This window comes from Hypanus sabinus, chromosome 9 (genome assembly GCF_030144855.1).
Source record: "Hypanus sabinus isolate sHypSab1 chromosome 9, sHypSab1.hap1, whole genome shotgun sequence".
Lineage (NCBI taxonomy): Eukaryota > Metazoa > Chordata > Chondrichthyes > Myliobatiformes > Dasyatidae > Hypanus > Hypanus sabinus.
This window is the reverse complement of record NC_082714.1, coordinates 132,960,126-132,977,882: the sequence shown is the minus strand read 5'-3', so window position 1 is coordinate 132,977,882 and position 17,757 is coordinate 132,960,126. Positions and strand designations below refer to the sequence as shown.

The window sequence follows — 17,757 nt, the reverse complement described above, 5'->3', positions numbered from 1 at the left end:
GTATAGTCATGCACTTTGGTAGTAGAAATAAATGTGCAGACTATTTTCTAAATGGGGAGAAAATCCAAAGAATTGAAAGGCACAGGGACTTGGGAGTCCTAGTGTGGAACACCCTAAAGGTTAACTTGCAGGTAGAGTCAGTGGTGAGGACGGCAATTGCAATGTTAGCATTCATTTTAAGAGTTCTAGAATACAAGAGCAGGATGTGATGCTGAGGCTTTATAAAGCATTGATGAGACCGTACCTTGAGTATCATGAGCAGTTTTGGCTTCCTCATCTAATTAAAGAGGTGCTGGCATTGGAGATGGATGCGAGGAGGTTCACAAGGATGATTCCAGGAATGAAAGGGTTAACATAGGAGACCATTTGATAGCTCTGGGCCTGTAGTCACTGGAATTTAGAAGGATGAAGAGGTATCTCAATGAAACCTTTTGAATGTTGAAGGGCCTAGACAAAGAAGATGTGGAAAGCATGTTTCTTATGGTGTAGGAGTCCAGGGCAATAGGGCACAGCCTCGGGATAGAGGGGCGTCCATTTAAAACAGAGATGTGGGGAAATTTCTTTAGCTGGGCGATGGTGGAATTTATTACCACAGGTAGTTGTGGAGGCCAGGTCATTGGATGTATTTAAGGCAGAGACTGATGAGTTCTTGATTGGTCTTGGCATCAAAGATTATGGCGAGAAAGCTGGGGAGTGGGGCTAAGATGGGGGGATAAAAGGATCTGCCATAATTGAATGGCGGAGTAGACCCGATGGGCCAAATAGCCTAATTCTGCTCCTCTGTCTTATGGTTAAAGCTGCCATACGCTCCTCGGATGTTCGTCCTCTCATTTACAGAATCATCCTCGTGAACCTCCTCTGGACTCCCTCCAATGACTACTCATCCTTTCTGAGATATTGGGTCCAAAACTGCTGACAATATTCCAAGTGTGGCCTGGCTAGTGTCTTATAAAGGAGCAGCATTATTTCCTTGCTGATATATTCTATCCCCCTTGAAATAAATGCCAACATTGCATTTGCCATCTTTACCACAGACTCAACCTCTAAATTAACCTTATGGGAGTCTTACAAGGGGACTCCTATGTCCTTCCGCACCTCTGATGCTTGAACTTCTCCCCATTAGATAATAGTCTGCACTATTGTTCCCTTTAACAAAATGCATTATCATAGATTTCCCAACATTATATTCCGTCTGCCACTTTTTTGTCCATTCTTCCAATTTGTCCAAGTCCTGCTGCAATCACATTGCTTCCTCAGCACTACCTACCGCTCCACCTATCTTCGTATCATCGTAAACTTTGCCACAAAGCCATCAATTCCATTATCTAAATCATTGACAAACAATGTGGAAAGTAGCAGTCCCAATACTGACCCCTGAGGAACACCACTAGCTACTGGCAGCCAACCAGAAAATACCCCTTTATTTGCACTCGCTGCCTCCTGTCTGTCAGCCATTCCTTGATCCATGCCAGTATCTTTCATGTAATGCCATCAAATTGTATCTTGTTAAGCAGCCTCATGTGTGGCACCTTTTCAAATGCCTTGTGAAAATCCATGTAAGTGACATCCACTGCCTCTCCTTTGTCCACCCTGTTGGTTGCTTCCTCGAAGAACTCTAACTGATTTGTCAGATAAGATTTCTCTTCACAGAAACCATGCTGACTTTGACTTATTTTCTCATTAGTCTCCAAGTACCCGGAAACCTCATCCTTAATAATGGACTCCAACACTTTTCCAACCACTGAGGTTAGGCTAATTGGCCTATAATTTCCTCTCTTTTGCCTTCCTCCCTTCTTAAAGAGTGGAGTGACATTTGCAATTTTCCAGTCCTCTGGGACGATGCCAGAATCAAGTGATTCTTGTAAGATCATGACCAATGCATCCGTTACCTCTTCAGCAAACAATCCCAGGACACTGGGATGTAGTCCACCTAGTCCAGGTGATTTATCCACCTTAAGGCCTTTGAGTTTGCCTAGTACTTTTTCCTTTGTAATAGGAATGACACTCACTCTAGCACCCTGACACATGGACCTCTGGCAGACTGCTAGTGTCTTCAACAGTGAAGATAGATGCAAAGTACCCATTAAGTTCATCTGCCATTTCTTTGTCCCCCATTACTACCTCACCAGCATCATTTTCCAGAGGTCCAATATCAACTCTCACCTCCCTGTTACTCTTGCATAGCCGAAAAAAAACTTTTAGTATCCTGCTTTATATTATTAGCTCTTTGCCCTCATATTTCATCCTTTCCCTTCTTATAGCTGTTTTAGTTGTCTTTTTTGGATTTTAAAAGCTTCCCAATCATCCAACTTCCCGTTCACTTTTGCTACTATAGATTCCCTTTACGTGGCTTTATGCAGTCAGTTTTCTGTGTTTACCTTCAATTATTCTTGTATGCTCAATTGTGCAATTTAATGAATTGTGCTTGGGTCTTTGAACGGTGATATTGACAATTCCTGGGAATGATTTTCAGATTATAGCAAAAATTAGAAATCAGGTTTCTTAGCAGAAAGGAGAATTGGATGGACTGTGTAATTCATACCCAGACTAACATTGCTGGGTTTGCACTTCTGCTACAGAAGAAATTTGCCCATAGTATTGATGTCGCTGATTAACTGGACTCTGAAATCTTGCACTCAATCCTCAATCACACTTTATTTACTTGTGTTCAAGGGCAGTATGGCCCAAGTCAACAAACTGTTCTATAGTTTAAACATAGAAATGCCTTATACTGAAATTATTTAGTTGCATACAGGTATTGATCAACTGGTAATCTTGTGGATGTTCAAGTTCTTGATTTGCATAATCAATCAACAATTACACTATGGTAATACAGGCATTAATAGTCAATAGAATCTACATGTTAATCGCGAGTAATATTTCAAAATTAGTAAAACATCTGACTGAGAGTAAGTAACACACTAGGATTTTTAGTTTCATCCTTACCTTGTGTTGGTATGCCAAATGGTTCCAGCCCCATGCTGTGCAAAGAGAAGTTATCTGCAAACTACCTTTTGATCTGCTCTGATTTGCCTATCACAGCAGATGCCATCACATTGGCCCTTCACTCAAACCTGGAACATCTGGACAGCAAAAGTGCATACATCATGATGCTCTTTATCAACTATAGATCACCTTTCGATACCATGATCCCCTCAAAACTAATCAATAAGCTTCAAGACATTGGTCTCAATACCTGCTTGTGCAACTAGATCCTGGATTTCTTCACTTTGCAGACCCCTGTCAGTTCAGATAGACGACAACATCTCCTCCACAATCTCCAACAGCATAAATGCACCACAAGTCTTTGTGCTTAGCCCATAGCTCTACTCACTTTACCCATATGACAGTGTGGCTAAACACAACTGTAATTCTATATTTAAGTTTGATTATGACACAACTGTCAAAGGCCAAATGAAAGATACTAACAAATCAGCATATAGGAGAGAGATTGAAAATCTGGCTGAGTGGTGCCATAACAACAACCTCTTACTCAATATCAGCAACACCAAGGAGATGATTATTGTCCTCAGGAGGAAGAAACCGGAGGTCCATGAGCCAGTCCTCATTGGAGGTCAGAGGATCAGCAACTTTAAATTCCTTGGTGCTTTCATTTCAGAGGACCTGGCTGGGCCCAGCATGTAAGTGCAATTATGAAGAAAGCATGGCAGTGCCTCTGCTTCCTTGGGAGTTTGCAAAGATGTGGCATGACATATAAAATTTTGACAAACTTCTATAGATGTGTGGTGGATATTGATTGGCTATATCACAGCCTGTTATGGAAACACCAAATTCCCTTGAACATAAACTCCTACAAAAAGTAGTGGATATGGCCTAGTCCATCGTTAGTGACTCTCCACCACTGAGGTCATGCTCTCTTTCGTTGCTGCCAAGGTACAGGAGACTCAGGACTCATACCACCAGGTTCAGGAACATGGGATAACTTCACTTGCTCCATCATTGAAATGTTCCCAAAACCTATGGATTCATTTCAAAGACTACCTCATGTTATCAATATATATCGCTTATTTATTTATTATTATTTCTTTTTGTGTTTGCACAGTTTGTTGTCATTTGCACACTGGTTGAGCATTCAAGTTTGGTGTGGTCTTTCATTTATTCGGTTATGGATTTATTGAGTATGCCCACAAGAAACTGAGACTGCGTTGCATATGATGACATATATATTTTGATAATAAATTTACTTTGAACTTTGAACCTTTGCCTATGCGTTAATTTTAAGCCCTGCCTTGCTGAAATTTCTGCAGTATAAGCACACGAGATTCTGCAGATTCTGAAAATACTGATCACACGCACAAAGTGCTAGAGGAACGCAGCAACTCAGGAAGCAAATACGGAAAGAAACAAGCAGTTGTTGTTTTTGGTGTTAACTCTGGGCTGATCCGGATGAAGAATCTTCACCAAAAATGTCAATATAGGTACCACTTGACTTGCTGAGTTTCTCCTGCCTTATGGTATGTGTTACTACCCAAAGTACAATCTAGCAGAGCAAAATGGGAAGCAAGAATTTTTTTTATTCTGAAGGAAATTCGGATATTGACAATATAAACATAGAAATAATTTTTAAAAATGGGGATCAAAAACTAGAGATTCTCCCTGGTCTGTGGCCCATCCACATGTAAATCTAAAATCAATTAAGAGATTTTGTAATTGATCTGAGATTATTTGAGTCATTGTTTGATGTTTTACAAACATAGCTAGAAATGATTAAAAACCACAGCAAGTGAAACGTTGAGTTAACTAATTACATTGATGGTAGTTTTGAAATTATTCAGGAGATTAAGGCCATAATATTAGCCGTATGACGAACTTAAAAGGAAAAGGAAATCTTTAAGGTTTGCTCTAATGAAGGGTGTGTAGCTTTATATTTGTCATCATAAAACTGCACACGCACTTGTTTTTTTTGTCAAGGTTTAGGTATGGTGGAGCAATGTAATGTACTCAACTCAGTTGCTGAGCGACATCGGAGATCCAAATTCAGACTTCCAATGAACATATGCCTTCCTTACACCATGCAGTGCAAATGAGGAATGAGTGAAATGTAAGAAATGAGAGTTCAGTCTCTTTGTTTTCTGGCACCAAATATCATTTCTCTAAAATGTCACTGCACATTGCCCCTTTCATTATTATTTTGGAAACACTTGGAAGACTTAAGCCTTTTCTGTATTAATGAGTGCTTGTACTTACTGTTTCTTACTGTTAGTATTTTTGAAATGCAATTCCTTGCCAATTGTTTAAGTCTTAATTTGGAACTGAATTAGCTGGAAGTTTCATGTTCCACTAATACGGGAAGATTAAAGCTGCTTGATTCTGATTCTCTCTGAGAAGGACAACCTTTGTTTGTGCCCTGCTCTTGCAGTAGACTTATCTTTACTCTCAGTACTTCAGCAAAGTTATCACTGCTAATACATTTTGACTTTGCTTTCAAAGTTTTAATCCTCACTTGGTCCCTTCTGGCATACATTTTATTGAGTACAAATATTCCTCCTGTAGCTGCCTCGGTTGAATTATTATTGTACATGCTTCAACAATAATTCTCTTTAAGCTATTGGACTACAAGTCTGTCACCATACATGTCCACTTCCAGTAGTAATGATGACACAGTCATTGGATGTATACGCCTTGCATCTGAGCAAACTCAGACACTCTTTGCTCTCATATCAAACCTGAACCGAGCTTGGTGACACAGGAGACTGGAATCTTGATTGTAGCGAGAATGTCTGTTGCTGTCGATCGCAGGTTGGTTGCAAATTTTGTATCTGTCAAATCTTAGTACTTCTAACCAACAAGAGAATTTTTTTTTTATCTCGGTGGTTTTCGGAGACTACCGAGCTTTTAATGCTTTGATTGAGCTCATAGTGTTATCAGCACCACACACTGGTAATTTGGCACTATGGGAAGAAACAAGTGCGTCTGTGTGATTTAAAATCTCTCCAGAGGCCACACAAAATTATTTAAGATTTGGATCAAAATGTTTTAATTTGGAGTATATACTTGTGGTGCAGATTTTAGTGCCAGAAAACAGGGAATGCTACACTGAGCTGTTTGGTGTTTTCCAGGAATGAAGGACGCTGTGAGCAAATAGCTCGCTATTCTCAGTATTGGATCTGAGCAGATTGATCTCCTGCAAGTGCATAGAGAGACCGTGCAGAAGCTGATCACAAAAATGTGGGTCAATGGGAATGATGCCTCATCTGTAATGGCTGCTTCATGTTTCCCAGCAAACTCTCAGCCATCTTCCTTGTGAAAAAGTCAGACTTGGGTGTTACAAAGATCTGATCTTGAGATTAATAATGAAGAGAGCAGAGATTAGATATTGGTAATCGGGAAGAGGCAAGACTCCAGATGCTGGAATTTGGAGCAAAAAAAAACTGCTGGAAGAACTCAATGGGTTGAACAGCATCTGTAATGGGGAAAGAATTGTTAACGTTTTGGGTCAAACCCCCACATTAGGACTGCAGTGAGGGGTTACAGTCAGCTGAATCACCTGCATGTCTGGAGGTTGAAACAATACTGATGCAACCTGTGTGCCAACACCTTTTGTCTACCCAGACCTTTGGGAGTTCAATTGGTGTGTAGGAGCAGGACATTGATGCTCAAATTTCATGAAGGCACCAATACACCATCAACCTTAGTGTGTAAGGCATCTTGGTCATCATAACCCAAATTCTACAGCCATACATCTAAAACTGATCATTCCTTTGGCCCTGGCTAATAGTCTGAAGCAGCCAGGAGTTTTTCTCAGCTCATCAGAAATGTGTAGATTTTCTCAAGTCATCAGGCATGTGGAAAAGAGGCACCTTTCAAGTATCCTGACTGGTGATTCCCAGTGAGGGTGTATATGTGTCCTAAGGAGACATTGGGGAAATAAAACTCACCTGGAAGAATTCACGATTCTTGGGGGGGTGGGGTGTGGTAAGTGGCACCCTAGCTTAAGGCATGAAACCGGTTAGAGCAGGCACTGTCAAAATAAAAGGATGAGGCACTGGAGCAACAGTCCTCCTTGACTTGTGGCACAGAAAGAGTTCATGCAATTTACAGTTGGTAAGCCAAGTACACCCTCTCGAATTTCTCTAGAGATCTATGGAAAACAGGTCGAGCAATGATACAGTGCTGGCAGGAACTAAGTGTTGACATAGAGCCATTCAGTGAACCTGCCAACCCCGAGGATTTCTCTTGAAGTGTTCAAAGCAACCTCTGCTTCATACATATGGTCAAGAACTGTCTTTGGGATTATGAGATCTGAAGGCAGTAAAACCTTGCATTCTAATCCTGCTAAGAAACAGAAAGTACAGAAAGTGCATTAATACGATGTTACATACCTGGAGTATGGTTTTAATCTGTTCCCATCAGATCTCATTGCTTCTTATAAAATTACTAAAATGATAGCAAAGTGTGGAAAATCTCATGCAATTGGTGAAAGATTAATAAAGCCTGCTTTATCAGAAGTGCTCACCACAGTTCTCAAAATGGATACCAGTATTTTAACATCAATTCCTCTGAATAAGAACTCCATAGTTCGTTGTATTGACAAAATGAGTGAAGGCTTTGAGTTAAACTTAAAAACAAATATCAATGGAGAATCGATCCACAATGAGCACAAAATATACATTGAAGTTAGGAGTATTCCAATTTGGAATATGATTTCTTGTTCAACAGATGGCGCGCCATATAGGACAGGTCACATGCTGGTTATTGGCATTTATGAAAAAAGAAATTCCAAGCTTGTTTGCAATCCATTGTCTAATTCACCATTAACATCTCACAGCCAAAAACCTCAGCCAGCGTTTATTCTCAAACATGACTCTTGTAATATCTGCAATCAACAAAATTAAAGCTTATCCATTAAATAGCAGATTATTTCACCAGTTATGCCAAGATAATGATGAAGAATTTGAATGCTTGCTTCTTCACACTGAAGTGTGTTAGCTGTCAAAAGGATGCTTAAAATGTTTCTTTGATCTTTTTGACTCTGTGGTTGAATTTTTGCTCAAAGATGACAAGAGCTTGGGAAACAAGATTGAATTTCTATGTAGAGATGTAGCATACCTAGTGTCTCCAATGTGGTTTTCATTGCATGAATAAGTCAGCAGTAAATTGCTGGAGTAAGCACTCCCTGTACATCTGAGAAATTTGAAAGGACCTTGAGCCATTATTTCTGAAGGTGCCGAATCAATGTTCTTGATTTTGCAATGTTCTTCCAAATAGTGATGTTATGTACTCTGTTATTTTAGCTGCATTCAGACGGTTTTGTGAAAGTGGTAGGTTTTACAATTGAACTTCAGTTAATGTAAGGCAGGAAGAGGCTGAGTAATAATGTAATTTATTGTCTCAATCTCATGGGTTTGGCGGGACCGGACTGTGTATTCCGTAAACTTATACAGCCAAGGAAACCAGGTGGGGGTTCATGTACCATGGACAGCATTCTAATTGGTCACCTCACCATCTGATATGGGGGACCACTATACAGGATCAGGAAAAGCAGGAGAAAGTTGGAAACTCAGCCATTTCCACCATGGGCACTCGCCTCCCCAGGATCGAGGACATCTTCAGAAAGACAGCCTCCATTATTAAAAAAACCCATGACCCAGGCCATGCCCTCTTCTTATTGGTGGTGGTACAGGAGCGTGAAGAAACACATTCAGTTATTAAGGAACAGCCCCTTCCCCTTGATCATCAGAATTCTGAATGGACAAGGAACTCACGTACACTACCTTACTATATTTCCACCTCTCTTTTGTACTAATTTAATTACCATATATTTCTTATTGTAACTTATAGTGCTTTTATTATTATATTATGACCCAGCTGGTGGTGCAGTGACATCAGCGCCGGACTCCGGAGCGAAAGTTCCCGAGTTCGAATCCAGTCAGGCCGCTCCCAGGAACATTTTCCATCTGTGCCGGGTTGAGTGTCGAGCTGGCAACTTGGCCTCGTATAAAAAAAACAACATTGCGCTGTGAGAAGGACATGGGGGACCACTCACAGAAGCTTTCCTCCAAGACAACCACTTGAAAAAAAGAGTGGTCGCCGAGGCTCTGGCAGAGTATGGCACACACAAAAAAATAAATTATATATTGCTCTGTGCTGCTGCCGCAACAAATTTCATGACATATGCCACTGATGTTAAATCTGATTCTGATTCTAAACCTGCTAGGATTATCAGAAGCTTTGAAATGGAACTGATTAGCATCTATTAATTAGCATCTATTTTTAATGCATGTAAGCAAATCACACTGATGATTATTTCTATATGAAATTGTGTTCATCACTACACCAGACCAGGCTCTTCTATGAATAATTCATATACCCTGGTTTGTGCGGATGCTGTGTAATTTTCTATCCTGTTACAACTCGACAAGAAATAAGACAGCACACTACATATGATTAAAGGAACTATATTTATGAACTAAAGGGTTTGCAATGAAAAAAAAAACCAAAACAGGGCCCATTATAATTAAACAGTCAAATGTGCACAGGTTGGAGCTCAACTCTTCCAAAAGTCACTTCTACTGATCCTCAGTCGACTGCAGCACCTTGCTCCATTGAATTGTGACCCCTCACCGGATCGAATCCTACAACTGGTTCTCTCCAGCGTCTTCCCTCTTCATCTCCTGCCAATCAAAAGGAGTCAGCTCACATTCCAGAGCACCCGTTATCTCTAACCTAACCCAAACACTGCTTCTACAGAAAGACCTTTATATTAGCAGCAAAACCTTTCCCAGGGTGTTACATACATCTGCAGAAATTTGCTAGAATCTCTAGTGACATAACAAATCTCCTCAAGCCCCTAATGAAATATAGCTGCTGTCATAACTTCTTTGTAATTGCGATAATATGTTGGGCTCAGGATAGATCTTCAGAGATGTTAACATCCAGGAACTTTAATCTGCTCAGCCTTTCCACAACCGATGTCTTGATGAGAACTGGTGCGTGTCCCCTCGACTTCCCCTTCCTGAAGTCCACTTTAATGAGCTTGACAAGAGAGGCAAATGTACTAAGTGACACTTCTTGTAAACAAACTGAACACATCTATCAAATACAGCATTTTGTGGTCATTCCTGGCTAAAGTAAATAGATTACCTTTCATGTGATTGTTCTCTGTTTCCATAACTAAACCTACTGCCAAAAAGATCTAGGGGAGATGGTATCTCTGTGGCCCTACACTCATCTCTGGAGCATCTGGACTGTACAGATACCTACAGCTCAGCTTTCATTGCTATAATTACAAGCAAACTCATTTCCAAGACCTAGACCTGGGACTCAACACCTCCCTTTGCAACTGGATCCTTGACTTCCTGACCAACAGGCCCCAATCAATAAGGGTAGGCAGAAATACTTCTACCACAATTATCCTCAACAATGATGCTCCACAAAGCTATGTCCTCAGCCTCCTTCTTTACTTCCTATACATTCATGACTGTGTGGCCATATTCTGTTCTCAGTTCATCAATGTGAGCTGATGACACCACTGTAGTGAGCCAAATCTGAAATAATGATGAGTTGGAGTACAGGAAGGAGACAGAGTGTCTAGTGACATGGTGCCATAATGGACTTTCTTTCAATGTCAGCAAAACTAAAGAACTTGTCATTGACTTTGGGAAATGGAGTGTGTACATGCGCCTGTTTACACTAGTGGTGCTGAGGTCAAGAGGTTTGAGAGCTCCAAGTTCCAAGGAGTGAATCTCAGGAGTAGCCTGGCTTGGTCCAACCATCTAGATGCCATGTGCGCCAGTGCCTCTATTTCCTCAAGAAGCTGAAGAAATCGGGCGTTTTCAACTGTGCACTCTAGAAAGCCTCTGGATGAATCACATCTTGGTATGGTGCCTGCTCTACCTGATGCTGTAAGAATCTGCAGAGGGTCGTGGACCCAGCTTGACCTGGAAACCACCCTCCTCTCCATGGACTCCAACTACTCTTCTTGCTGCCTCAGTGAAGCAGCCAGTATAATCAAATACATCCCCTCTTCTCCCCCCTCTCACTGGACAGAAAATACAAAAGCCTGAAAGCATGTACTGTTAGGGTCAAGGCGAGCTTCTGCCTGCTGCTGTAAGACTATTGACCAGTCTCCTAGTATGATAATATAACAATCTATCTAGCACTTTATTATCTACCTGCATTGTACATTCTCTGTAACTAACAATTGATTCTATATTATGTTATTGTTTTGTCTGGTACTACCCCAATGCATTGATGTGATGAAATGATCTGATGGATGGCAAAAGTTTTTCCACTGTACCTTGGTACATGTGGCAATAATAGTAAACCAAGTAATCAGGTAGAGTGCTGGGTTCGATCAGTTAGTTTCCATCCATTCTTATAGGAATAGATACTTATAGCAGACCTTAGACAAAATACTAAAGTATTAGTGGACTTCAATTATTTTGTCACTGTCTATTCCATGTATGGGTAATTTCTACTGAATCCCCTGTCTTTGCTCTTAATGCTATTAACTGCAAGGACCAATTGTTGGAATTGCCTTCAACTTAAAATTACAACATTAAATATATAATTCATTACAAATACCTTCTTTTGAAAATGATCAAAAATAATTAAAACATATTTTTCCTGATTGTTTAACCATGATCATTACTAGCAATATGCTTTTCAATGCAAAACTGGTTTTGGCTGTGCCATTCAGTGTAATTTAAAGACTGAAAGAATCCATTGTTTAGATTCATACATAAATATTGTCAGATTGGATGAGAAGTGAGGGATTAGCAATATCGTCTTCATCAGGAGGTAAAATAACTTCAAAAAAGTCTTAATTTTCAATGGAACTGCTTCATGTGTACTTTATTTATTCAGTACCAAATCCAATTTGATGTAGCTGCAGCGAAAGAGGGATCCTTGCAAAGCTACAAGTTGTTAAAGTACCTGGATATCAATCACATGGATTTGAAAACCTCTCTTCATACCTTACAACAGTAACCTGCCATGGATAACACAAGTTCAATGTGAAATGTCCAAGCCAACTAGATTTAAAGCATCGGAAGAATGAACATGCCTGTTTTTGAAGTTATGCAGTTATTATTAAGTAATTTGGTCATTGGTTAGGCTGCAATAATCCAGCTCAAGCTTTGGTGGTAGTTGGACCAAAAACATTATTAGAAATGTGAGAACCAAACACTGGCCCAGATTTTCAGGTTATAGCTTTTTTTGTAGTACACAAATACTTTACTATCATTGGATGCCCACTTCACAGTACTCTGGAAGTGTGGCCACTTTTAAAGTCTGAGAAACACTGTCAGGCCATTCATATGATATTTGAAAAAAAAATCTTCAGCCTTGCACTTTAAGTCCCAGCCTTTGAACAACTCATGAGAAGTTAGGGGTAGAGTTATATAATGACAGTAATTTTTAAAAGTTGGTTAGCTTTAATTTGTTGTGAGGAAAAATGCATCTAAATTTGACTAATAGATAAAGCTAGAGTACTGTACAAGTTTTTACTTGTTTAAAGGTTAAAGTCTGAAGCCCAGTGGTAAAAATAATAGCCTTAGTGTATTTATTAATTGATGTACTGCTCGTTTGACTCAATCTAGTTAATTCTAGATTGAATCAGGATATTATAGACAGCCTTTGGTATATTGTACATTGATTTTTGCCTTCAATAAACATGTCTTTCAATCTGGTTAAAGATTATCCATGTCCTATCTTGTCCTCATTTTAATATTCTTTGTAAAAGGTTTAACCATCCTGATTTGATGATGAAAATACTGATGAGACTATCAGAACACAGTGTCTTGGAGCTTATCAGATAATTATTTTTGTAGCTCAATGCACAAGTCTGGAAGTTGCTGTCCAACGTACCCTGCTCTTTCACAAACTGTGCTACCTTGATAACATGGTGCTAGATTGACAAACAACACCCGCATCAAAATAAAGGCATGAAGCTTCTAAATTTACCTACATAGCACAGCAGAAGTGGTTAAGGGTTTTGCATTCATATGTAATTGATTTTTTTCATAATGAATGGTTTTAATTACTTCAAATAACATTGCCATCAAAAACCTGACATTTCTTGTATCCTTTCTATCTGAGTATAATTATTGGAAATTTTTAAATGGGATTTTGTTTGGGATTTTCTTTCTTCCCTTTGCTCTCCCTCACCCCCTCATTTCCTGTATTTCACATTTCTGCTGCTTGTTTCCCCAAGTAATAGGAACATCACTGCAAGGGCTGGCGTTTACACACAGTGGCCATTTTATTAGGTACCTTCTGTACCTCATTATGTAGCCACTGAGTGTATATTTATGGTCTTCTGCTGCACATCCACTTCAAAGTTCAACATGTGTGTTCAGGGATGCTCTTCTGCACACCACTGCTTAACACATGGTTATTTGTGTTACAGTCATCTTCCTGTTAGCTTGAACCAATCTGGTCATTCTCCCCCGACTTCTCTCATCAACAAGGTGCTTTTGCCTACAGAAATGCTGCTCGCTGGATTTTTTTTTTGTATTTTGCTCTATTCTCTGTAAACTCTAGTGGCTCTGTGCAAGAAAATCCCAGGTCAGCAGTTTCTGAGATACTCAAACCACCCCATCTAGCGCCAATGATCATTCTGTGGTCAACATCACTTAGATAACATTTCTTCCCCATTCTGATGTTTGATCTGAGCAATGACTGAACCCCTTGACCATGTCTAAATGATTTAATGTATTGAGTTGCTTCCACATGATTGGGTGATTAGATATTTGCATTATTAGGCAGTTGTACCTAATAAAGTGATAATTGAGTCCAAAATAAATTTTAAAAGTTAATTCATATACATTGTATTCTGTTAATATAGACCTTGAATTCTGAGAAATTGAAGTGCACAAAACAGCAAATAATTTACGCCTTCTTACGCATTAACCTAAGCATGGTTGTAAAGTTGGCATTTTCCATTCTTCTTATAATTGATGCTTCCATCCTGTAATGTGTGGGACTCAAAGGAAATTGAATAACTTTCAAGGCTTATACTCAGTATTGTTGTGCATGTTTTGTAAACAGAGGCCTAATTCTGATGGGGATAATTTGATTTGGAGGCTTTCAAAGCTGAGAAATCCCATTTCAAATGAAGTTGTCAGTCTTTTGAAAAACTTGTTTTTACTCAGATATAACTCAGCTTGAAAGTAAGGTACATGGCAAGCTCTTTTTTTTTTAATATTCTTTAGAAAAGTTGTGCAACATAGAAAATGACCTGATTTTGTGCACTGCATTGAGTTCTCATGCAGTTTTATTTCTTTATAGTCTCCTATGGTGGTGGTGGCATCCGTCAGTCTCGAGAGATCATGGATCTGCGCCTGGAGTTTCCAGAGCACAGGCCTGGGCAGGGTTGTATGGGAGACCGGCAGTTGCCCAAGCTGCAGGCCTTCCCCTCTCCATGCCACTGATGTTGTCCAAGGGAAGGGCACTAGGACCCATGCAGCTTGGCACCGGTGACGTCGCAGAGCAATGTGTTGTTAAGTGCCTTGCTCAAGGACACAAACACACTGCCTCAGCTGAGGCTCGAACCAGTGACCTTCAGGTTACTAGTCTGATGCTTTGCCCACTAGGCCACGCGCCAACACAGTCTCCTATATAATAAAAGTAAAATGTGAGTGAAAGTGATGGAAGATGGACAACCATAGAACCATAGAACATTACAGCACAGAAACAGGGCTTTTGGCCCTTCTTGGCTGTGCTGAACCATTTTTCTGTCTCGTCCCACTGACCTGCACCTGAACCATATCCCTCCATGTACCTCTCATCCATGTACCTGTCCAAGTTTTTCTTAAATGTTAAAAGTGAGCTTACATTTACCGCTTCATCTGGTAGCTCATTCCACACTCCCACCATTCTCTGTGTGAAGAAGTCCCCCCTAATGTTCCTTTTAAACTTTTCCCTTTCACCCTTAACCCATGTCCTCCGGTTTTTTTCTCCCCTAGCCTCAGTGGAAACAGCCCGCTTGCATTCACTCTATCTATACCCATCATTATTTTATATACCTCTATCAAATCTCCCCTCATTCTTCTATGCTCCAGGGAATAAAGTCCTAACCTATTCAACCTTTCTCTGTAACTCAGTTTCTCAAGTCCCGGCAACATCCTTGTAAACCTTCTCTACACTCTTTCAACCTTATTAATATCCTTCCTGTAATTCAGTGACGAAAACTGCACACAATACTCCAAATTTGGCCTCACTAATGCCTTATACAACCTCACCATTACATTCCAATTCTTATACTCAATACTTTGATTTATAAAGGCTAATGTACCAAAAGCTCTCTTTATGACCCTATATACCCGTGACACTACTTTTAGGGAGTGTTGTATCTGTATTCCCAGTTCCCTCTGTTCTACTGCACTCCTCAGTGTTCTACCATTTACCTTGTATGTTCTACCTTGGTTTTTCCTTCCAAAGTGCAAGAGAAATAAAATAACATAAAGAAAAAATAACATGCATGAATTAAAAAGGTGATACAGCAACAAGAAAAGGCCGACAGATTTATACCATTACAAAGTCAAAATATACAAAGGAAAATATATTTCAGCAAGCTAGAAAGAAAGTTTATCATTTAGTAGATTTGAAAATTGTAATACAAAATAGGCATCTTGCCAATGCTAACGCTATCAAAACTACTTACCCTATTAAATCTTAGTGAAATATTCATCTAATTCTGTGATAAATGTTCTTGGCTCAGCTTCAATAATTATGATTGAATTCATATTTTTGCAATTCATGTGTTTTGCATGGCATTTAAAAACAACAACATTAAGAATATTGTGTTTTTTTAATGATATACTGTTGCAACTTTTCTCTAATCCTCATATCTTTTCCAAAGTAAGTCTCAGTTGATATGTAATCCATTTCTGAATCTGTGTTGTCTTTTGCACCCTCTGCCGTCAGAAGTTTGTTACTACTGCTTTCAGATTGTATTTAACTGGCAGAATTGTGAATGGCTGCACTGACCTTTCTCCAACTGTGAATTGTGACTAGGACACAGGCTGTAGAAACCAAGGCCCCTCCTGCAGACTGCCTGATGGCCCCTGTCTATCAGAAGGATTTTTAAAAAGTTTTCAAATGTATTTTGTAACAATCAGCAAATTATTTTAAACCTTAACTCTGTAAAATAAATTCAATATTTAAAATATTGAAAAAATATTGAAATATTCTTTCAATATTTTTATTAGTTTCTGCATTGAATATATATAAAGATATATATATAAGTCAAAAGAAAAAAATGTACCAAATACATTGTATTAAAATACAGCTACAATCCCAAAACCCTATATTCATAAAAGTTAAATTAAATTGTATTATTGAAATATAATAATTTTAAAAAGTTTTCAAATGTATTTTGAAACAGTCAACAAAGTATTTTAAAACTTAACTCCATAAAATGATGAATTCATTAAAAGTTCAAATAAAGTAGAGAATTCATGTACTCAGCTTGCCTATTTAATGCAATTGACAGCCCAACTCAGATGACTTGGGCCAAGCTAGCTGTGCCAGCTTCCTGTCGAGCTGACGGGCTAGGTAAGACATACCCTTCTTAACACATTAAGCTGTTTCAGAATGCAACTGCACCCAAAGATGAGTCCAGGGACAGTTCATAAGTTGGACCCCCAGTGTATTTTGTACTCCCATCATGCAATGTGTGGGGCTAGAATGTGCTAATATCATCACTGCTGATAGCAGGTGATCTCTATTTTCACGTTGGCTTGCAGAGAGATTTGGTCCAATAGTTTATAGTTAAGACTAAATTATTCTTTTTACTTACATTTTTTAGAATTTGAGTTTGGTGTTTGTTGAATATGATGTGTTATATTTCTAGTGCTGTAGATTCAGACATGACGTCAGGGGAAGTTGGATCTGTGGAAAGAACATTTTGCAGGGAAAACTGTCTTCTGGCACAAAACTTGGAATGCTGTCTAGGAGAATAAGTTTTAATTTTTTTCAGCGACCCCATATTCCCTTGAAACTCTGAGCCTAGTAGTGGCATCTTGCACAGTGTGCATACATTGGTATAGAATTTCCATACAACAATGGTGTGCATTCCTTAATGCCGTGCCACAGTATAATTTTCTTGGGACTTTTGCACGGATGCACAAAGAGCCTCCAGCATTGACCACACTCATTCATAACACATCTATGGTGTTCACAAAGTATAATATAAAGAATCAGAGTGCTGGTTCTTGAGTTCTTCCAGCGTTCTGTTTTAGTTCCAGATTCCAGAATCTGCAGTCTCTTCTGTCCCTAATTAAAGTTTACCACATAATCTATGGATATTTTAGTTATTAGCTTAAACCACCAATACTCTTACCTGCTTCATTTCAACACACTGTGGAAGGGTTTTGTGTTGTGAAAAGCTTTAATTATAATATCATTTTACTTTTAAATTGTTTAATATTTATTGATTTTAACTCAAGAAATATTTTTGACAGCAAGTTATTCTCACTTGATTGAATTTTTTAACAGTAATCTTTACTGAAAATTACATTAATTATGTTGTGATGAAATATGGCAAAGGATCACATAGAGTTTGGATACAGCTCCACACAGACATATTCCAATTTCTGTATTATTTAAATGAGAGTTTTTGTTTATTTTTAATGAGTAGACAAAATATAGTTTTAGAGTAATACAGTACAAGAACACTGTATAGTTAGTTGTTCAATTTATTTTAAACTCAAGTGCCATACATAGGACATGCACCCCAACATCCACATATTAGCAGGGGCCAACATTTCTGATTTGAAGCCAGTAGACAGA

At 39.0% G+C, this 17,757-nt stretch overlaps 1 protein-coding gene across 8 annotated transcripts in view; it reads left to right on the top strand.

Moving 5' to 3' along the window:
* The window catches only part of LOC132399818 (DEP domain-containing mTOR-interacting protein-like), a 100,016-nt gene that overhangs the window by 76,675 nt on the left and 5,584 nt on the right, over positions 1 to 17,757 (top strand). For 2 of the 8 annotated variants that reach the window (XM_059980606.1, XM_059980603.1), the window contains exon 9: positions 14,254 to 16,169. The exons of 2 other annotated variants lie outside the window; for them this stretch is intronic. In XM_059980606.1, coding sequence (XP_059836589.1) covers positions 14,254 to 14,445 — 192 coding nt within the window. In that variant the 3' untranslated portion in view covers positions 14,446 to 16,169. Of the gene's footprint in view, positions 1 to 3,042; positions 4,219 to 11,829; positions 12,653 to 14,253; positions 16,170 to 17,757 lie in introns of those variants that run through there. 4 more of the 8 variants (XM_059980607.1, XM_059980609.1, XM_059980601.1 and 1 more) reach the window with 3 other exon arrangements.